This window comes from Thamnophis sirtalis, unplaced genomic scaffold (genome assembly GCF_051295495.1).
Source record: "Thamnophis sirtalis isolate CommonGarterSnake01/CBP01778 unplaced genomic scaffold, rThaSir2_p1.2 scaffold_2, whole genome shotgun sequence".
NCBI lineage: Eukaryota > Metazoa > Chordata > Lepidosauria > Squamata > Natricidae > Thamnophis > Thamnophis sirtalis.
The window spans coordinates 31,252,734-31,276,733 of NW_028261382.1; the positions used below are offsets into that span (position 1 = coordinate 31,252,734).

General features: G+C 44.9%; 1 protein-coding gene across 1 annotated transcript in view; it reads left to right on the forward strand.

Moving 5' to 3' along the window:
• LOC106552739 (astrotactin-2) overlaps positions 1–24,000 on the forward strand; it is a gene marked incomplete at its 5' end in the record, with an annotated part of 151,987 nt that overhangs the window by 13,317 nt on the left and 114,670 nt on the right. The window contains 2 exon segments of the mRNA XM_087707614.1: positions 2,738–2,845; positions 23,607–23,753. Coding sequence (XP_087563740.1) covers positions 2,738–2,845; positions 23,607–23,753 — 255 coding nt within the window.

A 24,000-nucleotide genomic window follows, 5' to 3' on the forward strand; every position in this document is an offset into this window, starting at 1 on the left:
CCTCCTCCACCACCACCACCACCACCACCACCACCACCACCACCACCACCACCACCACAAATCCTGCTCACTTCCAGCACTGATATGGGGTAAGAGAGTGACTGACCCAAGATCTGTGTGCTGCTTCTCTAGCACCCCAGATTAATATTTCCTTCTTAGCTACGGCAGCTTTAAGGTGGGTGGACTTCGATTCTCAGAAACCCATGGCCAGCTTGCTTTAACATTTCCACCTCCTTGTGTGGAATCCAGGAGTTTAAAGTCCAGTCTTCAAGTTGCTATGATTCAGAAGACACTGCTCCAGAGGACGAAAGGCATCTAGCCACCGTTTTATAGATTTATTAACATCAATTGTATTAGGCTGTACGTCTCTGTGTGCGTAAACTGAAGCTTCAAATGCCCAGAACAAAATTGTTCCTTAGATTGGTGGCTGATTGCAGGAGAAATGGAAATAAACTTTGGCTTAATGAACATTGGATCTCAGCTGCTTGAAGCCTTTGCGTTTAACCAGGTTACCTTCGGAGTCGTAATTCTCCGGGAAAAAAATCTTAATTCAATTACTGTCTTGCCATGAAGCTGCCGGTCTCAGTGCAAACTTTGCTCCTAATGGCTCCCGAGATTCGGAGTTACCAAGAACTTGAGTGTCTGCCAACTAATCACCAGCAGGAAGGCAGCGGGCTCATGGCCAAAGCATAAAAGTTAGCAGTCAACCTAGCTAATGAGCCATTTCTCTTTCAATACCATGTTTTTAGAGAGATTTTTTTTTACCATAAGCAATTTCTCCAACCTCCTCCTTCCTTTTTTTTTAAAAAAAATAAATGAATAAATAATAACTCTAAAAGTATCAAGGTCACCGCAGATGGGAACGACAGCCAAGAAATTAAAAGACACTTGCTCCTGGGGAGGAAAGTGACGGCAAATCTAGACAGCAGACTAAAAAGCAGCTGCCAGCAAAAGTGTGTGTCATCAAGGCTGTGGTTTCCTCAGTTGCAATGGATGGCTGTGAAGGTTGGACCATAAGGAAGGCTGAGCACCAAAGAATGGAGGCCTTTGAACTCTGGTGCTGGAGAAGACTCCTGCATTGAGTCCCTTGGACTGCAAGGCCATCCAACCGGTCAGTCCTAGAGGAGATCAACCCTGGCTGCTCTCTAGAAAGCCAGATTCTGAAGAGGAAACTCAAAGACTTTGGCCACCTAATGAGAAGGAAGAAATCCCGCGAGAAGAGCCTAATGTTGGGAAAGATGGAGGGCAAAAGAAGAAGGGGATGGCAGAGAAGGAGGTCGCTGGATGGAGTCACTGAAGCAGTCAGCGTGAGCTTGAATGGACTCCAGAGGATGGGAGAGGACAGGAAGGCTCTAGGAACATTGTCTATGGGGTCACAATGGACTGGACATTACATTACATCTAATAACAACAAAAGTATCCTATTGCAGACAAAAGAGATTGAAGTTTAAAGCTTGTTAAGAAGTCAATGAATAAGATGTATTAGAAAAAAGTGTTGATTGTTTGGTGTCTTTAAGAAGTTTAATACTGTGAAGGAAGGTGGAGGAAGACCTCCATTAAAGGGCCACCCTGACTTCTTTTCCTTCAATCGATGAAGGAAGTGCAGACACTGACTTCTCTACCACTCTTCTTCTTGATCCTAGAAGTTGTGAATGCTCCTTCACTGGAGGTTTTTAAGAAGAGACTGGACAGCCATTTGTCTGAAGTGGTGTAGGGTTTCCCTTCAAACTCTGGTATTCTATTCCATTCCATTCCATTCCATTTTCTATTCTATTCTATTCTAATTATCTGAAGTCAAAGGTGACCACTTATCTTGGTTTCATGGTAGGGCAGGCCATATCCTCAATGACTAACTTTTCCATCTTTCCAAATCCTTAAGATTTGCCATCTTCTTGATATTGAAATTTCAAGAAGGAAGCTAGGATAAGAAATGGAGGAGAATAAAAATAACAGAGTTGGGAGGGACCTTGGAGGTCTTCTAGTCCAACCCCCTGCCTAGGCAGGAAATCCTATACCGTTTCAGACAAATGGCTATCCAACATCTTCTTAAAGACTTCCAGTATTGGGGCATACTTCTGGAGGCAACTTCTGTTCCACTGATTAATTGTTCTAACTGTCAGGAAATGTCTCCTTAGTTCTAAGTTGCATCTCTCCTTGATCAGTTTCCACCCATTGCTTGTAGTCCTACTCTCAGGGGCTTTGGAGAATAGCTTGACTCTCTCTTCTTTGTGGCAGCTCCTCAAACATTGGAAGACTGCTATCATGTCATCCTTGGTTCTTCTTTTCATTAAACTAGACATACCCAGTCCCTGCAACCGTTTTTCGTATGTTTTAGCCTCCAGTCCTCTAATCATCTTTGTTTCTCTTCTGTGGACTCTTTCTAGAGTCTCAACCTCTTTTTTACACCGTGGCGACCAAAACTGAATGCCGTATTCCAAGTGTGGCCTTACCAAGGCCTTGTAAGGTGGTATAAGAGGCAGCAGGCAAGCATTGGAGGGGAAAATTACATCCCGTAAAGATTGTGTTGTCTTGAGCGTCCCAGAAAACCCTGTCCCTTCTGTAGTGCTGAAAAACCAGCTGGTACCCTCTAATTTTGCTTAAGAGAAAGAAGGGCAGGAGGCAGCTGTGTTTTTACACCCCTCTTGTAGCAAAACGGCTGTTGTGTATTGGCAAAGACGTCACCCGGAAAGGTTCTCTGGTGGGCATGGAAGAACTGATTCCTTTTCTTTCTCCCTAGGTGGTGTTGGATTCGGTCACACCAAGGGCAACTCCGGTTCAGAAGCAGACGATGAGACTCAGTTGACGTGCTACACCGACCAGTATCGCAGTCGCCGACGCAGCAAAGGTAAGTTGAAAATAGAAGATTGTGTTACCTGGGAACCCATGGAAGATATCTTCACTTACACCACTAGGAGAATTTAAGGGTGACACGCTTGAAAACCCACCATATCCATGTTGCTTCTGAAAGTTGGTGCATTTTAGAGAAGGTGGGGATGGACACGACTGCAACTTCTGTTCAACTTGGCAGCATTTCTGCTTCTAGTGTCCACAGTTGTCCTCATCACAGATTCAGTCAATTCAATTCATCTTAGCTTTGTTTACAGTGTTGAGTTTATTTTTTTTTTAGATATTGAGAAGGAGGAGGAGGACTTTTGAGTCCTTGGTGCTTTCAGAATCTGGTGGTGGCCAGGCACTTTATATCATATGTGGTGGACATGCAATGAGGCAAAAAAATATTGGAAAATGATTCAATCATGGTTAGAACGAATGGTGGGAGACCAAATCTTGTTTAAACCGGAAATTTTTCTCCTAGGTATAATACCGGAGGGGTTTAAGAAAGATACACTTTATTTAATTATCCATGTACTAACTGCGGCGCGCATAACTTATGCACAATACTGGAAAAAAGAAAATACGCCATCAGAGCTAGATATAATCAGAAAAGTGTTGGCCTGCGCAGAAGCAGATAGGTTCACTCTTGAATTTAAAAATAAAGGGGAATCAGAATATTTTGAAGTCTGGAACAGATTTTTATGACTGGTATAAGACAAGGTGACAAGACTGGAACAAACTGTATATATTGTGATTGGACAGAAGGATTGACAATGTATTAAGTAGGCTAATTTTCAATGGTTGAGACTAGCTGTATATTATGTGAATGTATGGTCACTTTGACTTCGCGATACTACATTGTTTTAAATGTAAAATTAATAAAAAATATTGAAAAAAAGAATCTGGTGGTGGAAGACAGTGGGGTTCAGGAGGAGGGGGAGGAGGAGGAGAACTTTTGAGCCCTTGTTGCTCCCAGAATTTGGTTGTTTCCTTGATGATGTTTTATTATCAAACTAAGTAACATCACCGGTGGTAGAAGAGAGTGGGGTTCAGGAGGAGGAGGAGGAGGAGGAAGAGAAAGAGAAAGCGAAAGTGAAAGAAGAAGCTAAGGTCAATGTAGAATGTCATTAATTTCTTTATTTCTTTTTTCTCAATAGATTTTAGACTGTGTTTGTTAAAAATCCATACCGTGTATGGGTTCTGGGAAGTCGGGGGGGAAGGAGGAGGGGGGTTGGGGGAGGGGGGAGGGAGGGGTATACATTAGGCTAAACTAGAACTATTTTGACACACAAAAAATTGTATTTCAATGTCTTACTGATTGAGGAATGATGAAATGTTTGTTTTAAAAGAAGTAAAACTTTTGAACAAAAAATAAATAAATTTAAAAAATTAAAAAAATTGAAATCCAAGAAAGAGAAAGAGAACAACTCTAGGGCCACCATAGAAAAGTCAAGGTTCCTACCAGTTTAGCAGTTGGAGGTTGGGATGAGGTTCTGATAGGAGAAGGAGAAGAAGGAAAAAGAGGAAGGAGGAGGAGGAGGAGGAGGAGGAGGAGGAGAAAAAAAGAAGAAAAGGAAAAAGAAGAAGGGAGGAGAAGGAGGAGGAGAAGAAGAAGAAGAAGAAGAAGTATTTGATTATAGCTAACCACCTTAAACAATTCTGTTACAGTTGTTTTGTGAGCCACCCAGTTTTGCAACATGTAAGGTGACCAACCATTAAAAAATAATTTTAAATAAAACAAATCTCATTGGGATATTCCTGAGTGCATTTGTGGCATAACGGTGGATTTCTGATGTGATATGAAGTACCTGTTTAGCCTGCAGGTAAGGAGTTCTTTATTGCTGTTCTCCAATCTAGGCAAATGGTAACAGCTAATGTAGAATGACAAGTGGTTAACCTTCCTGCAACCTTTTTTCCTCCAATACTCTACCATAGTCAGTTGGAAGGAATTTGTGAGGAGGTTTTACGGATGCTTCAGGAAGTTCAAATATAACAGAATACCAGAGTTGGAAGGGACCTGGGAGGTCTTTTAGTCCAGCCACCTGCTCAAGCAGGAAACCCGATACCGTCTCAGGCAAATGGTTGTCCAATCTCTTCTTAAAAGCTTCCAGTGTTGAAGCAACCACAATTTCTGGTGGCAGGCTGTTCCACTGGTTAATTGTCCTCACAGTTAGGAAATTTCTCCTTAGTTCCAGGTTGCTTCTCTCCTTGGTTAGTCTCCATCCGATGCTTCTCATCCTGCCTTCAGGTGCTTTGGAGAATAGGTTAACCTCCCCTCTGAGGCAGTGGTGAAATACAAATTGTTTTAAAAATAGAATGAATAGTTCTGTGGGCGTGGCTTGATGTGTATGGCAGGGGAAGGATACTGTAAAATCTCCATTCCCTCCCAACTCCAAGGGAAGGAAACTACAAAATCCCCATTCCCTCCCCACTCCAGGGGAAGGATACTGGAAAATCCCCATTCCCTCCCCACTCCAGGGGAAGGATACTGCATAATCCCCATTCCCTCCCCACTCCAGGGGAAGGATACTGCAAAATACCCATTCCCTCCCCACTCCAGGGGAAGGATACTGTAAAATCCCCATTCCCTCCCCACTCCAGGGGAAGGATACTGCATAATCCCCATTCCCTCCCCACTCCAGGGGAAGGATACTGCAAAATACCCATTCCCTCCCCACTCCAGGGGAAGGATACTGTAAAATCCCCATTCCCTCCCCACTCCAGGGGAAGGATACTGCATAATCCCCATTCGCTCCCCACTCCAGGGAAGGATACTGCAAATACCCATTCCCTCCCCACTCCAGGGGAAGGATACTGCAAAATCTCCATTCCCTTCCCACTCCAGGGGAAGGATACTGCAAAATCTCCATTCCCTTCCCACTCCAGGGGAAGGATGCTGCAAAATCCCCATTCACTCCCACTCTGGAGCCACCCAGAGGTGGTATTTGCTGGTTCTCCAAACTACTCAAAATTTCAGCTACCGGTTCTCCAGAACCTGCCAGAACCTGCTGAATTTCATCCCTGCTCTGAGGGTAGGACAAGAAGCAATGGATGGAAACTAATCAAGGAGAGAACAAATTAAGGAGAAATTTCCTGACAGTGGGAACAATCAACCAGTGGAACAACCTGCCTCCAGAAGTTGTGGGTGCTCCATCACTGGAGGCTTTCAAGAGGAGATTGGACCGACATTTGTCCAACATGATACAGGTCTCCTGCTTAAAAGGAGGTTGGACTAGAAGACCTCCAAGGTCCCTTCCAATCTCTGTTGTTCTGTTATTTGTGGCAGCCCCTTAGAATAGATTAACCTATTATCTACAAAGTAATTTTTAATTACTTTTTTTATTTAAAAAAAAAGAGTCTTACCTCCACTTGTTTTGTTTCCGAAGGCTCTGTTTTTCGCTTGAAAAGAAACTGGCACTTCATTCTATTTTACGGGAAGGCAGGAATTGATTTTGAAAACCGAAGAAATTAGGCGTGAACAAATAATGACATTTGAGGAACAGTTCAACTGTAACCAAGACTTCCGACGATACCGCCTCGTCGATCTTTGCTGGTTTCCCTTAATTATAGCAAAGGCAGGGAGGGGCTGAATCCATTCCAGAGAAACCCGGGAAAATATTACATTTTCACCATCGGGCCACTGGCGTGGAAGGAAGCGGGAGTCGCGCAAACGTCATTGGTTACGGTCGAGAACTGGAACTGTTCCACTTGATGCCCCCATGCGCTGAGAATACCCAGTGTTTTCCACTGGAAGAGGAGATGAACAATGATAAATAGTAATAAATTGAAAGATCGGCACAGAGAGAGAGAGGGAGGGAGAGAAAGAGAGAGTGTGGGAGAGAGATCTGCCTTGCATAAACATTTAACCAGAGAAGGTGAGGCGTGAGGTTTTCAGGCTTACTAGGAGAAAGTCTTTGAGACAATGTAAAGGTAAAGGTCCCCCTCACGCATATGTGCTAGTCGTTCCCGACTCTAGAGGGCGGTGCTCATCTCAGTTTCAAAGCCGAAGAGCCAGCGCTGTCCGAAGATGTCTCCGTGGTCATGTGGCCAGCATGACTCAATGGCAAAAGCTCACCCAACACTGTTACCTTCCCACCAAAGGTGGCTCCTATTTTTCTACTTGCATTTTTACATGGTTTCAAACTACTAGGTTGGCAGAAGCTGGGATGAGTCACGGGAGCTCCCTCGGTTACACACCACTAGGGATTCGAACCGGCGAACTGCCAACCTTTCTGATTGACAAGCTCAGGGTCTTAGCCACTGAGCCATTACGTCTGCCAACCATCCATCCATCCATCCATCCATCCATCCATCCATCCATCCATCCATCCATCCATCCATCCATCTATCTATCTATCTATCTATCTATCTAAAATATATTCCTGCAAATTGGAGAAGTGAACGAACGAAAAGAAGACGAACGGGAACACTTAAATCTGTCTCCTGTTTTGCTACCCTTGCAAATAAACTAAAATAAAACAGGGAGGAGGAAAGTGCTGGAAGCCTCAAATCAAAGCCAAACCTGCTTATCTCAGCCATACAGCCCAAGGAATGTATCGCTGGACAGGAGTGAGCCCGAATCCCCGCGGTATTAATTAGGCTATAATGGGATGGCGATGTTGGTTTATGAGGCAATAATGCTGCTCCCGAGAGGCCCAAGTGAAGCCTCGGTTGAGTCAGTTATCCTAATAAAAAAGTCAGTCTGAATTTTCAGGAAAGGAGAAGCAAAGGCCTCCGTGAAAGTTAAGAGGTCTAGTAGCCCAAAGTCAAAATATTTAAGAACGACATCCTGTAAATTCGTCTAACTTATGGAATAGTTCGAGAATAACAACATTGGGAAGGGGCTTTGGAGATCTTCTAGTCCAGCCCTCTGCTCAAGGAGAAGACCCTATTTTCCATTCTGGACAAATGGCTGTCTAGTCTCATATATGTGTGTGTGTGTGTGTGTGTGTGTGTGTGTGTGTGTGTGTGTGTGTGTGTGTGTGTGTGTGTGTGTGTGTTTGTGCTGATAAATAAATAAAGGGAGACTAGTATAGATCTATTTCAAGCTATTTAGCTCTCATCAGCTAGCCATACCCTTACTGGGATTTGAACCTGTAAGGGTACGGCTAGCTGATGAGAGCTAAATAGCTTGAAATAGATCTATACTAATCTCCCTTTATTTATTTATCAGCACAAATAAAAGAACACAAATATAACAAAGGCAACAGTAAAAATATTGGGTTTCTGTCGTGATGGACTCTTGTGACGAGCCGATTGACAGATGATGGAAGCAGTTAGCTTCCTCCCATAATTGGGGCTTACCATATATATATATTATTTTTTATTAACGAACATGTAAAATACACACACACACAAAACTTAGACGTACACCACATTTACACAATACAATACGGACAGGAGCTTCCTGTTCTTTCTAATAGCAATTATCAATCGATACCGCTCACCTTATATTATTTCCCCTTCTATTGTATTTCATTTGGATTTCACCATTCTTAACCCTCTTATTTTACTCATAACTTTATTTTTTGAGTTTTATTATATTCCTTCATTGATTTTTGTTTCTTTCCTCTAGTCTAGTCTCTTCTTAAAAAACCTCCAATGCAACTTCTGGAGGCAAGCTGTTCCACTGATTATTTGTTCTAACTGTCAGGAAATTTCTCCTTAGTTCTAAGTTGCTTCTCTCCTTAATTAGTTTCCACCCATTGCTTCTTCTTCTACACTCAGGTGCCTTGGAGAATAGTTTGACTCCCTCTTCTTTGGGGCAGCCCCTGAGATATTGGAAGAGTGCTATCCTGTCCTTCTTTTCATTAAACTAGACCCAGTTCCTGCAACCGTTCTTCATGTTTTAGTCTCCAGTCCCCTAATCCTTTTTGTTGCGCTTCTCTGCACTCTCTCTAGAGTCTCCACATCTTTTTTACATCGTGGTGACCAAAACTGGATGCATTTATTCCAAGTATGGCCTTACCAAGGCCTTATAAAGTGGTATCAACCATGTGATCTTGATTCCATCCCTCTTTTAATGCAACCTAATGAGGCGGTGGCTCAGCAGTGAAGATGCCGAGCTTGTCGATCAGAAAGGATGGCCGTTCGTCGGTTCGAATCCCTAGCACCGCATAACAGAGTGAGCTCCCATGACTTGTCCCAGTTTCTGCCAACCGAGCAGTTCGAAAGCAGGTAAAAAATTCAAGTAGAAAAATAGGAGCCACCTTTGGTGGGAAGGGAACAGCGTTCCGTGTGCCTTCGGCATTGAGTCATGCCGGCCACATGACCACGGAGACGTCTTCGGACAGCGCTGGCTCTTTGGCTTTGAAATGGAGATGAGCACTGCCCCCTAGAGTCAGGAACGACTAGTACATTTGTGCAAGGGGAACGTTTACCTTTAAATATATATATGACAAATTAGGGGAGCTTGGTTCTTCTGTGCTGGTTTAGACCTCCCGCTTTCTCTCTGTCTGATTGTAAAGCCACCCACCATTGTTGTGGTTTTTTTTTTAAGAGGTTAGGAAAATTCTGGCTTTGATCTGTGCTTGTATCTGCTCTTTAGAACAAGACAAGACCCTTTCAAGGAGAATTAGGTATTCCCGATCTGTTACACCAGTGTAAGTTTTCTTTCATCGTCTCCTCCCTCTGGAGTTGAGAGGCATTTAATAATATTTCAGTGTTTCAGCAAATGAGATTAAAAATGGGGAGAGGGGAATAGCCAATTCTCATCTCCTTCCTTCTCTCCCACTCTTCCCTCCCTTTTATCTTTTCTCTTTCTCTTTCCTCCCTCCTTTCACCCTTCTCTTCTTTCCTCCTTTCCTCTCTTCCTCCATTCCTCTGTGCCTTCCTCCCTTTCTCCCTCTCTTCCTTTCTTTTTTCTCTCTTCCTCTATCCTTTCCTCTCTCCCTTCCTCTCTTCCTTTCTTCTCTCCTTTCCTCTCTCTCTCCCTCCCTTCCCATCTCCCTTCTTCTCTTTCTCTCTCTCTTCCTTCCTCCTTTCCTCTCTTCCTCCCTTCCTCTCTTCCTCCCTTCTTCCCTCTCTTCCTTCCTCATTCTTTTCTTTCCTCTCTTCCTCTATCCCTTTCTCTCTTCCTTCCTTCCCTCCCTCCCTTTCTCCCTCCCTCTCCTTCTGTCTTTCTTTCTTTTTTGCTTGCTTGTTTGATTGTTCCTTCCCTCCCTCCCTCTCTTCCTTCCTCCTTTCCTCCCTTCCTCCTTTCCTTCCTTCATCCCTCCCTCCCCAATCCCTCCATCCCTCCATCCTGTTACAATACAGACTTAGCAGAGTAATTGAATGCTGTGCTGCAGAGTTGAAGAATTATCACACCAGCTTGGCTCTTATCTTGACAGCAAAGCCACACTTCTAATTTAATTTTATTCCAAGCGTGCCAGGTAACAAATTGAAGTAATTGTTCCACTTGCACCCATTCCATGTTCCATGAGGCATTAAAATACAAGCATGTGTACTAGCTTGCGAAGGAGGACTTCGGCACCATCATCATCGTCATTATTATCTATTCTCAACAATACATTCTTTAGCTAGTTTTGAGCCTCATAGCATTGAGTTCTTCCCAAGCCCTTAGGACATACGTACTGTGTCATATGTATGTCAGCATGGCAAAATAACAGAGTAAGATAATTAGAAGGGCCCTTGGAGGTCTTCTAGTCCAACCCCCTGCTCAGGCAGGGGACCTTACACTATCTCCGACAGATGGCAGTTTAATCTCTTAAAAGCCTCCAGTGATGGAGATTCCACAACATCTGAAGGCAACTTCTGTTCCATTTGTTAATTGTTCTAACTGCCAGGAAATTTAACCGAATAACAGAGTTAGAATGGACCTTGGAGGTCTTCCAGTCCAGGCATCACCAACATTTCGGACCACTGAATTTGTAATTTTGTAAACTAATGTGTGGGCGTGCCTAGGTGGTCATGTGATTGGGTGGGTGTGGCCAACTTGTTGTCACTCACATTGAGGGGCACCTCGCTGGCCTCTACTTGCCCCTCCCCTCCCAGCCCCTCCTCACCTGCCCATCCAGGCTTCTTAGGGGCCCCAACAGGAAGCAGTTGCTGGAGCTAAGCAGCCCCCAGGAGAAAGAGTTGGCAAAACAGCTCAGCTCAAATTGGATCTGACCGAGAAGGAGGCTCAGTGGAAGCACCTCACTGAGGACTAGGAGCATGGGCTTTCCAAGCAGAGGGAAGACCTGTGGGAGTTCAAGGACAGATACTGATTCCCGGAGGCTCAGCAGGCTGAGATGGTCAGCCAGTTCCAGGCCATGATGCAGTCCCAGTGGAACGAGGCCCTCTGGCTCTTCACCACCAGCGGCGCTTCCCTCCAGCCTTCACCCAAAGCCCCCCACCAGGAGGCCGAAGCAGACCCCAAGTGGGAATTTCTGGCCCCCTCCGACCCCCACAAAAAGACCCCAAAGGGGGAGACTCTCTGTAGCAGCACAAACATTCATTGCACGTGTCCGTCCCAGGAGACCATAGTTTGAGGACCCCAGATTTAATGCAATATAAAAAATGCAAATAATTTTTCTGCAGACCACCAAAATTTTCTCACAGACCACCAGTTGGGGACGACTGTTTTAGTCCAACCTTCTGCTCAAGCAGGAGACCCTAAACAATTCTGGGCAAACGGTTGTCCAATCTCTTATTGAAAATCCTTCAGTGATGGAGCACCCACACCTTCTGGAGGCAACATCCATTTCCCTGGTTAATTTTTCTCACTGTTAGGAAATTTCTCCTTAGTTCCAGGTTGCTTCTCTCCTTGATTAGTTTCCGTCCATCTGGTAGGAGGCCCTGTAACATTTCAGACAAATAAATGTGTCAATATTTTTTTTTCAATTTTCCTGGAGTCATCTTCCTTCCTTGGAGATTTGTACGCAGAAAGCTCTCTCTCTCTCTCTCTCCAAATATTAAGGGACAATTTCCTGGCAAGATTTGCCAGCGTACCGTGCAGGCGAGATCAATATTTCAACCATTAGAGATTTTTACGCAGGGAAAAGTATATTTATTTTAATGCATCAGGCATTAAAGCTTCTGAAAATCTACAGCCAGCAGAGAGTCCGGGAATTAGGGACAGATTAGTGGCAGGTTTCGGAGGGATATTTCAGCTTGAGTGGAACATGGTGATTGCACCGTTGTCACTAGCAGCGACTTCCTGCTGCTTAAGTCAACGAAATTCTGCTCCTATTTGCCCTGCTATGAATTACGATCCGAGGTGGATGATTGGGGTTTGGAGAAGGCGGTGTGTAGCTTGCCTGTGCGCCTTCCTGTCTGCCTCGAACAATTTATCTGCAGGAAGAAATATTTATGCACCACATTAGAATCACCAGTTGAGAAAGAATTGTGGTCTAAGACGAAGATTGACTGAATGTGGGTACTGCAACTCAGTCGTAATGGGATTGCTTGGACTGACTTGGCTTGAACTCAGCATATTTTTGCCCAAGATAAACTACAGCTTAGCACTTAAGTCTGGAGGGGGTGAACTTGGCCAATCCTAGTTTATTCAGAAGTCAATACATTCCTTAACAGACATGGGCCAGGATGTGTGTAACCTACAGTACATCCAACTAAAATGCTTGCTGGTGGTCTTCCTCCTCCTCCTCCTCCTCCTCCTCCTCCTCCTCCTCCTCCTCCTCCTCCTCCTCCTCCTCCTTCTCCTTCCCCTTCTCCAACTCCTATCAAATCCTCATCCCAACCTTCAACTGCTTAACAATAGGAACCTTGACTTTTCTATGGTGGCCCCACAGTTCTTCTCCTCCTTCTCCTTTCTCCTCCTTCTTCCCCTTCCCTGTCATCCTCCTCCTCTTCCTCCTCATTTCTCCTGCTTTCTCCTCCTCTTCCTCCTCCTCCTTCTTCCCCTTCCCCCTCCTCCTCTTCCTCCTCCCACTTCATCTTCCTTCCTCCTTTCTCTTCCTGCTTTCTCCTCCTCTTCCTCCTTCTTTCCCTTCCCTCTCCTCCTCCTCCTCCCTCCTCCTCCCTCCTCCTCTTCCTCCTCTTTCTTCCCCTTCCATCTCTTCCTCCTCCTTCCTGCTTTCTCCTCTTCCTCCTCCCCCCCCTCCATTATCAATGGTTGCAATAAGCCAATTGAAAGACATAAGTGCATAATTGGCCCATTAGAAAATTCTGCAATTAAATATCAAATGGTTTGACGCGCCTTTCTAATTCCTCCCAGTCCCATATATAATCTCTGCAACTCTGGAACAAACTCTTCCTAGCTTACATCCTTGGCACGTTAGGGGTTAATGCATTAGTGCAGCTTTTTTAAAAAAATAAAATAAATAAATGAAGAAAAGCAAAACAGGGAAGATAAAGGCAAGCAATATCATTTTTTAAGTGACTTTCAAAGCCCTTTTGCCTCCAGCGTTAAGTCGGGGAGAAATTTTGCTATTGCAGGATGATTGATTCAGCCGAAGAGGAGGAGAAGGGTTTTTTCCCCACAGTTTGATGAAACGTTTGTCCTTGTCTCAGTGCCGTGAAAAAGGAGAGCGTCACAGCTCAGAGGAGAAGGAAAAGCGGCATTTTAAGTTAGGACAAGGCAAGTCAACAGGCTGGGCACTGTAACGTCATCGGTGAAAGGAAATTTGCAAATGGAATTCGCCCGCCAACACTCAAGAATATATTTCAGAAGCGGAAGATTTTGACCATAACTCAAACCCCATGCCAAATACTTCCTGTTGGTCACAGGGAGCCCGTCTCAAACTCCCTGCCAACCTGGTTAATTCTGCAGTGCTGGCCTTCATGTCCCATAATTACCCGTCAACTGAAGGTCCTTCGTGACAAATATTCCAGCTGAGGTCCAGTACATCAGCATATAAAATAAAACATTAAATAATTTTACACCCTACCAATACAAGGACACATAGTCAAGGCTGTGGTTTTCCCAGTTGCAATGGATGGCTGTGGAAGTTGGACCATAAGGAGGGCTGAGCACCAAAGAATGGAGTTCTTTGAACTCTGGTGCTGGAGAAGACTCCTGTGAGTCCCTTGGACTGCAAGGCCATCCAACCGGTCAGTCCTAGAGGAGGTCAACCCTGACTGCTCTTTAGAAGGCCAGATCCTGAAGAGGAAACTCAAAGACTTTGGCCACCTAATGAGAAGGAAGAAAGACTCCCTGGAGAAGAGCCTCATGCTGGGAACGATGGAGGGCAAAAGAAGAAGGGAACGACAGAGAAGGAGGGGACTGGATGGAGTCACCGAAGCAGTCGGCGTGAGCTTCAATGGACTCCAGGACATTGAAGAGGACATGAACTTTGTCCATGGGGTTGCGATGGGTTGGACACGACTTCGCAACTAACGACAACAACAATTTTTTGGAAAGTTTTTGTAGTCATACAGGTAATTCTTGACTTACAACTACAATGAAGCCTCCATATTTTGGTTGCTAAGCGAGACATTTGTTCTGCCTCATTGAATGGCCTTTCTTGCCACTGCTGTTTAAGGGAATCACTGCCGTTGTTAAAATTAGTCAGACCGTCATTAAGCGAATCTGGCTTCCCCAGTGGATTTTGCTGGTCAACACGTCACAAAAGGGGATTGCGTGAGCATCATAAACACGAAGCAGTTGCCAGCTGCCTGAATTTGGATCATGTGACCACGGGAGATCTCTGTCAGATCAGAAAGGTCGGTGATTTGAATCCCTAGTGCCGCGTAACGGAGTAAGCTCCCATGACTTGTCCCAGCTTCTGCCAACCTAGCAGTTCAAAAGCACGTAAAAAATGCAAGTAGGAAAATAGGAACCACCTTTGGTGGGAAGGGAACAGCGTTCCCTGTCCCTTCGGCGTTGAGTCATTCCGGCCACATGACCACGGAGACGTCTTCAGACAGCTCTGTCTCTTTGGCTTTGAAACGGAGATGAGCATCGCCCCCCAGAGTCAGGAACGACTAGCACACATGTGCGAGGGGAACCTTTACCTTTTAATATAGAAGAGGGAAGATTAAAGGAAAGGGAAAAAAATCTTTCTCCTTTCTTTGTATCTTGTAACACTTTATATTTAACTGGTGGGTTTTGTTTTGTTCCTCACGATACAAATTAGATATATCTTTTTCCCCCTCGCTTGAATGATACCTCAGGTGTCAAAACAAGCATTGTTTGAAACAAAAACACCATCCGAGGCAAAACACTCATCTTTTTTTTACCACAGAAATTCTCCCTTGCAATGACAGTTTTAATTTCTCCCATCTCAACCTGTCCTTCTTCATTTCATTCCTTGTCTTACCCATAGTTATTTTGAAAACAATGCACCGTTCGAATGCGTCATAATAACAATTTTACTCTCTTTCTCCAAAAACACTGCTTGTTTTCTCCCTGATTAAACAGGTCAATTTGGCAATTTTGCTAATTCTGACATTTTTATCCTCTTTTTTATTCTATTGTGGGATTGTCAATATTCTTGCATCTTGGCGCATAGAACAGTCTTACGGATGCTATAGTAATACAAAATGAATCTCCTGTGAGTCTTTTCTTATTCACTTTTGGGGTGGGTTATATTAATCTTTAAAATCCTTTGTCTCAATTGTGTGTATTTCTGCCCAAAATTGGCTTTTTTTTTTTTAACCACCATGCGTATTAAAATGTGCCATTGGGGAGTTGCAACATTTTCACATTTTCAACATGGACTTGAAATATCTTTGTATATTTTTGCTAATAAATTGGTGAAGCCAGTTTGAGCCCCCAAAGTTAGAAAATGGCCAACAGTGAGTTATAGTTCTGCTTTAGTTATGAAAGTCAGCTGGGTGACTTTGAGCCAATCATGAAAACCAACTGGAGAACTCTGGGCCAATCACCAGGTGGCAGTGAGTTCTAGTCCTGCCTTAGGCCTTAGGTACAAAAGAGGATTGAGTGACTTTGGGCCAATCGCTAGGAGACTGAGAGTTCTAGTCCTGCCTTAGGCATGAAAACCAACTGGACAACTCTGGGCCAATCACCAGGTGGCAGTGAGTTCTAGTTCCGCCTTAGGTACAAAAGATGATTGAGTGACTTTGTGCCAATCGCTAGGAGACTGAGAGTTCTAGTCCTGCCTTAGGCATGAAAACCAACTGGACAACTCTGGGCCAATCACCAGGTGGCAGTGAGTTCTAGTTCTGCCTTAGGCAGGACAGTCAGCTGGGTGACTTAGGGTGTGTGTATGTGTGTGTGTGTGAGAGAGAGAGAGAGAGGGAGGGAGGGAGGGAGGGAGGGAGGGAAGGAGGGAGGGAGGGATATATCCTCTTTCCAGGCCTTCTTTTAAATTATAAAAGGGAAAAGTATGGTTCCCCTCGCACATATGTGCTAGTCATTCCCAACTCTAGGGGGTGGTGCTCATCTCCGTTTCAAAGCTGAAGAGCCAGCGCTGTCCCAAGACGTCTCCGTGGTCATGTGGCCGGCATGACTCAACTCCCGAAGGCGCACGGAATGCTGTTCCCTTCCCACCAAAGGTGGTCCCTATTTTTCTACTTGCATTTTTTACCTGCTTTCGAACTGATAGGTTGGCAGAAGCTGGGACAAGTTACGGGAGCTCACTCCGTTATGCGGTGCTAGGGATTTGAACCGCTGAACGGCTGACCTTTCTGATCGACAAGCTGAGTGAATTAGCCACTGAGCCACCGTGTCCCATCTTTTAAATTATGACACCGTGTAAATTTTGTCCCATTCTTCACCTCAGGAGGCTCCAAGCTGGAGAGAGGAAAGGAGGAAAGAGATGGGGGAGGGGGAAGGGGAGAGGAAAAGGAGAGGGAGGGAGAGAGGGGGAAGGGGGGAGGTGAGAGGAAAAGGGAGAGAGGGGGAGAGAGAGCAGAGAGGGAGAAGGAGGGGGAGGCAGAGAGGGAAGAGAGAAGGAGAGAGAGGGAGAGAGGAAAAGGGGAGAGAGAGGGGGAGAGAGATGGAGGGAGGGGAGAGGAAAGAGGAAGGGAACTGAGAGAGAGGAGAGGGAGGGAGAGAGAGAGGAAAAGGGGGGAGAGGGAAAGAGGGAGGGAGAGAGAGAGGAGAGAGGATGGGAGGGGGAGAGAGGACAGTGAGAGAGAGGAAGGAAGGGAGAGAGGAAAAGGGGAGAGAGGGGGTGAGAGACAGAGGGAGGGTTGAGAGGCGGGAGATGAGAGAGGAGAGGGAGAGAGAGGAAAAAGGGAGAGAGAGGGGGAGAGACGGAGGGATGGGGAGAGGAGAGAGGGAGGGAGGTGAGAGACAGGAGAGGGAGAGAGAGAGGGAGAGAGAAGAAAAGGGGAGAGAGGGGGGGAGAGAGACGGAGGGAGGGGAGGAGGAGAGACAGAGGGAGGTGAGAGAGAGGAGAGGGAGAGAGGAAATTGGGAGAGAGGAGGAGAGAGGGGAGGAGAGGAGAGAGGATGGGAGGGGGAGAGAGAGAGGAGAGGGGGAGGGAACGGAGAGAGAGGGAGAGAGGGAGGGTGAGAGGAAAAGGGAGAGGGAGAGAGGGGGGAGATAAATTACCGTATTCCAGATTATTTGTTAGAAAATATGTTTGGCCACCGAAATGAAGGAGTGATATATTTCCCTTACGAAATCCGTATCTTGAAGGAACAAAAATCACAACGGTGGTTCCTGATTGAATCTTTTCAAAATCACCTCAGGGCCCTCCAGAATTTCAAATGCCCGGCAGTTACCTAAGCCTGCGCTCGGCTTCAGGGAACGGAGGAGAATATTATGATAGGCATTTATGACTGTCAGAGGCCAGCCATGAATACAAAAGCTGTTGTCATTTGTCTTCTTTGTTTAAAATATTTATAGGTCTGGCTCCCCCCTCAGCCTACGCCGTTTACATCAGGCATAAAGCAGAGGGCTAAATCACGCCAATCCAGGCAAGCTTCCTCTCATAAACTCTTGAGGCTTTATAATAGCAAGAAGAAGACATAATTGGGTTACTTCCTCAGGAAAAAACAAAAGACTAAATATGATATTCCTTCAGCCCTGTGAGGATTTTTTTAACAAAATGAGCAGGGTGAGAGATAGGTAAAGGTAAAAATTCTCCTCGCACATCTGTGCTAGTCGTTCCCGACTCTAGGGGGCGCTGCTCATCTCTGTTTCGAAGCTGAAGAGCCAACACTGTCCGAAGATGTCTCCGTGGCATGTGGCCGGCATGACTCAATGCCGAAGGCACACGGAACACTGTTCCCTTCCCACCAAAGGTGGTTCCTATTTTTCTACTTGCATTTTTTAACGTCCTTTCGAACTGCTAGGTTGGCAGAAGCTGGGACAAGTCACGGGAGCTCCCTCCGTTACATATGAAGAACGGTTGCAGGAACTGGGCATGTCTAGTTTAATAGAAAGAAGGACTAGGGGAGAGATGATAGCAGTCTTCCAATATCTCAGGGGCTGCCCCAAAGAAGAGGGAGTCAAACTATTCTCCAAAGCACCTGAGGGCAGGAAAAGAAGCAATGGGTGGAAACTAATCAAGGAGAGAAGCAACTTAGAACTGAGGAGGAATTTCCTGACAGTGGGAACAATTAATCAGTGGAACAGAAGTTGGTTCCAGAAGTTGTGAATGCCCCAACACTGGAAGTCTTTAAAAAGATGTTGGATAGCCATTTGTCTGGAACGGTATAGAGTTTCCGACCTAGGAAGTGGGTTGGACTAGAAGGCCTCCAAGGTCCCTTCCAACTCTGGTCTTGTATTGTATTGTATTGTATACTGTCAGGAAATAGCTCTCCTCCTTATTCTCCTTCACTTCTCAAATGGAAACATCTTGAATTAAGGCCAACATAAATGTAGGGCAGAGGGTAGAAATCAGGGGGTCTATTAATTTGGAAAAAGCATTCTTCAGGAAGCTTCCTCTAGAGGTTGATTCTCTCTCAAGCCTTCAAGGCCCAATTAAGCAGCAATTAATTGACTTGGTTATAGGAGGCTGCTTGGATGCAATCTAAAAACAAAAAGGAAGAAGGCATGCTTTGCAGGTTTTTAGGATTTGGGGGTGGGGGTGTTCAGCCTTCCTGTTAGTCTTCTCTACTTTCAAATCAGATTTCTTGCCTGAAGGCTTCTTTATTTGGATCCTCCAGTTCTTCTGTTTCTACACACACACACACACACACACACACACACACACACACACACACACACTTCTCCCTCTTGGCCTTATTTTCGACTGCTCAAAATTCTTCTGAACTTAAAGCTGTTGCTTCCTCGTATAAACATATCCTACAGCTATAAAACTTATCTTGGCATTTAAGTAGGTGCTAACTTTGCATATCCCTGTCCAGATGCTATGTTGATAGTCCCAGACACAAGTCTGCCTGCCTGCCTGCCTGCCTGCCTGCCTGCCTGCCTGCCTGCCTGCCTGCCTGCCTGCCTGCCTGCCTGCCTGCCTGCCTGCCTGCCTACCTACCTACCTACCTACCTACCTACCTACCTACCTACCTACCTACCTATCTATCTATCTATCTATCTATCTATCTATCTATCATCTCTATCATCTGCCTATCTATCCATCTAGAGAAAGCCCTGGGAACTTGACTTTCTTTTCTTTTTTCTTTTTGTTATATCCTTGTTTGGGGGAGGAGGGGATCTGCGTCAACTCCTAGTAAACCTTGTTCTAAAATGCCGGGTTGATTTTCATCCTTTCTATTCGACTGTTAGGAATATAATCTAACGGCTGGGTTGGCAATATATAAATCATGTAACAATGCTATATACCTGTTTCTTTAAATCATACTGTAAAATGTGATTAGTTGCTGTTTCCTCAATCGGCCATAAGAGGGAGCCAGAATGACTGTTAGCTCTCTGTTTGTTAGATGCTGGGCTCATCTGGTCTGAGTGTTTTAGAAGCTGGCTGTTAGAAAGTGCCGTGACCTATTGTATGTTTTGCAACTGCTAGCAAACTTTGAGTACCAGACTGTTTGTATGTTTATGGACTATGTTATTTGGATTATCCCTTAATTGAAAGACATTGATGACTGACTGCCTTATCCGTGTATGACTTGGACCGTTTGATGGACTCTGATACCTCTATTTCCACGAAAGTAAAAGCCTATTTAAACTGCAGTGTCTCTGTATGCTGGTTTGTGTGTTCTCCAACACAACTCTCACAACGCTTCTCTGAACGCACTCGCTCTCCCAACGGGGAACTTACCTAACACAGACAAGTGTCCATCACATCTTTTGTTGTGGTTCTTGCGTGCGAGAAATGCGCAGCCTAGCCTTGGATGGGGGTAAAAAAGGGAGAGACGGTTCGCTTGGAATGTAGGAAATTGCACATTTGTGATTTGCTACATTGAGCTTCCTTTTGCCGATTAAAAGAGATAAGTTAATGCAGCGTAAATGTTTGGGATGAGGCAGGCTAACCGATGAGAGCTGAATTCTTGGAAAAGTACAAAAGAATTGCATTTCTCCCCCTCATGGGTTGGCTTGGAGTCCTTCCAACAGAGCAGGTCAATGTAACTTTTATTATTATTTATTTAGTTTGTCAAACATGTACAAGATAACAGGTATAAGTGTAAACATGGGAATGAGCACATGAAATGAGTACAGATAAATGGGGACAGTAGGACAGGAACGGTAGGCGCGCTGGTGCGCTTATGCACGGCCCCTTTATGGACCTCTTAGGAATGGGATGAGGTCCACCGGTAGACAATTTGAGATTGAAGCTGTGGAGGGTTTGAGGCTGTAACCACGGAGTCAGGTAGAGCATTCCAGGCGTTGACCACTCTGTGGCTGAAGTCGTATTTTCCACAATCGAGTTTGGAGCAGTTGACCTTGAGTTTGTATCTGTTATGTGCTCTTGTGTTATTGCGGTTGAAGCTGAGGTAGTCATTGACAAGCAGGACATTGTAGCAGACAATTTTGTGTACTATGCTTAGGGAAGAGAGGCACACTCATATGCAGAGTTCTGGTTCACCAGAATGACAACCTGCTGTTTATCTTCTGCAAATCATCAGGAGTTAATTAACAGGACAGAGATTTTATGGGTGGCCAGATGTCTGAACAAGAAGATCAGAAACCCAACAGGGTTCTCCCAAACCAAACCAAACTTCAAAAAGAATAGAATAGAATAGAATAACAGAGTTGGAAGGGACCTTGGAGGTCTTCTAGCCCAACCCTCTGCTCAGGCAGGAATCACTACACCAGTTCAGACAAATGGTTATCCAACATCTTCTTAAAAACATCAAGTGTTGGAGCATTCATAACTTCTGGAGGCAAGTTGTTCTATTGATTAATTGTTCTCACTGTCAGGAAATTTCTCCTTAGTTCTAAGTTGTTCCTCTCTTTGATCAGTTCCCCCCTTTTGCTTCTTGTCCTACCCTCAGGTGCTTTGGAGAATAGTTTGACTCCCCCTTCTTTGTGGCAGCCCCTGAGATATTGGAAGACTGCTATCATGTCTCCCCTAGTCCTTCTCTTCACTAGACTAGCCATGCCCAGTTTCTGCAACCATTCATCGTATGTTTTAGCCTCCAGCCCCCTAATCATCTTTGTTGCTCTTCTCTTCACTCTTTCTAGAGTCTCAACATCTTTCTTTACATTGTAGCAACCAAAACTGGATGCCTTATTCCAAGTGTGGCCTTACCAAGGCCTTATAAAGTGGTATTAACCCTTCACGTGATCTTGATTCCATCCCTCTGTTGATGCAAGAGACAGATCCTTGAATAGGGACTTTTAAGGATGTGTCCTTTATGCAAACTCAACAATTCTGTGTTGAGTGCACATGAAGATTCTCAGTCATTCAGATCACACTTTTCCCAAAGGCGCAAAGAAAACCCAGTTGCCTCTTGAAAAAGCACCTTTGGGACATCCTGTGTCATATCTCAATCTCCTTCCTCACTTATTATAGGGATCAACTGATTCCTCCATCAGCGAGACGAGAAGAACAGAATCCTCCATCTCTCAGCTGGAAGTTCAGCTCTGTCAATATCCTGGAATCCCTGAATTATACATCACTGCTCATCGCAGATGAATTGATATCCGGGATTCTGTTCCCTAAGCCCTTTTCCCTCTTCGTGCTTGAGACCGAGAACAAATTATTATTTCTATGTACTCAGAAATGGCAATTTTTTTGGCTTGGAAACTGGAATTAAAAAAATATCAGACCTTTTGCTAGATTTTCTTTGAATCGAAGTGCAACATGGGAGAGGTGTGTGGTTGCATTTAAGTACTCCTGGTATCCGTCGAGAAGATGTCACTCTGAAAGATATGAAACCTTTCATTTAGTATAGTACAGCCTGTATTGTCATTGTGTACATCATGTATATGATGAAATTGGTTTTAGCCTCACTGGTGCAATCTATGTCACAAAATATACAAACAACATAAATAGTATAAAGAATAATCCCTATGCAAGTACTATATTTTTTGGACTATACGACACACCTTTTTCCCCTAAAAAAGAGGGTGAAAATCTGGGTGCATCATATACACTGAATACAGCATTTTTGGCCTCCTGAACCCCCACCCCCAAATGGCCATGCATAGCCTTTAGGAGGCTTCCAGAGTGCTCCTGGGGAGGGCAAAAATGAGCAAAAAAGGGGGTGGTTTTGCTCATTCCCCCCCCCCAGTCCCCAGGAGCACTCTATAAACCACCTAAAGGCTATGTATATTCTTTTTTGGTTAAAAAAAAACCAGACCCATTTTCGCTCGTCTCTCCCCCCCCCCAGCCCCCAGGAGCAATTTGCAGGCCTCTCTGCATGCATATTTTTTCTCAAAAAGATGACGCATGCAGAGGGTTTGAGAAATCTGCAGAGTGCAAAAACTTTTTTAAATATTTTACCTTGGTGCATCTTATACTCTGGTGTGTCCTGTACTCTGAAAAATACGGTAATTAGGAAAAAGAAAAAGAAAAGACTAGTTATACGTTTCCATTTCTAACAGGGCCTGGTAACATGAGGTCATCAGCATTTTGGACTCCAAATCCAGTAAACTGTCTCAAGGGTGGCCATGCCAGCTAATACTGGGGTTTTAGTTATATTCTGAAGGCTGACTTAACTATTGTACGGAGGCAAAATCCTGCATTTTTTCATATTCCGTATGTCTTGGAGAAGAGCCAGTTTGATATAGTGGTTGTGACATCGGGCTAGAAACAAGGAGACCATGAGTTCTAGTCACACATTAGCTAGCTACTTGATCTTGGGCCAGTCCCTTTTGTTATGACCGAAGCTTCCCAAGCGCATGAAGCAAACTCCTTGTCCCGACAAAAAACCTCTTTTATTAATTGACTGTGAATTCTGCTCATTCACATCCAGCAAAGTCTTTCAAGGGAGGATTTATGGTCACAGACCTTATCTGGCTTGGAGAGCTGCCAAGACGATCTCTGCAGAACTTGGCAAGGAGTCTCAGAGAATCACAAACCAATTAAGCGAAGTAATTGTCTCCTGAAAACTCCACTCCTCTTTTGCTCCTCTTTTGTTTCCTCTGGGAGGGGCCATTCATCATCCACCTGTGGCCTTACTCCCAAGTCGACCCCTGTACTTTAGCTGTTCCCTTCATCTGGCAACTGTGCATGCACATATGGGAACAGGCTCCAGCTGTTCTTCTGCCTCACTGATGTCTGACTCTGAAGGCAGCTGATAACTGTCAGATGGTTCTGGCCCCCTCTCTGCCTCCGACACAGAGCCCTCATCAGAGCCTTCCCCAGACTCCAGGACTGGCCCATCTTCCTCCCCAACCTCCTCACTGTCCGAATCTACTACCAGCTCTTCTGGCTGCTGGCTGGCCACAACACCTTTCCTTCAACCCCAGGAAGGTGGCAATGACAAAAACTTGCCAAGAAAACTGGAGGAACTGGTCAAGGCAGTCTCCGAGAATTGGACGCAATTGAATGTCTTTGAGGCGATAACCTCCTTTTTGTAATGTGCCTTGTATATTTGTTTCTCTTCTCCAGGTTCCCTCAAAAGCCCGGTGAACAAGACAGCTCTCACTTTAGTTGCCGTGAGCTCTTGCATCCTGGCTATGGTCTGTGGCACCCAGATCTCCTGTCCACTCACGGTCAAAGTGACCCTTCATGTCCCTGAACACTTCATTGCTGATGGTAAGAACTTTCTGCTTCTCTGCTCTTTGGGGTAAGGATCGGGCTTCTCTAAGGATATGACTTAGCCATGCTTTCTAAGCAGCTTTATCTCTCAAGTACAACAAGTGGATTTGCTTCTGGGTAGTTCTTCATTCTGCCTGTCGACAGACCCTTGCCAGAATAAAGCTATTCCCACAACTATACTGTATTCTGTGCATTCCTATGGAGTTTCTTCCGAATTATGTTGTCCCTTTGTCCTCTATAGAAA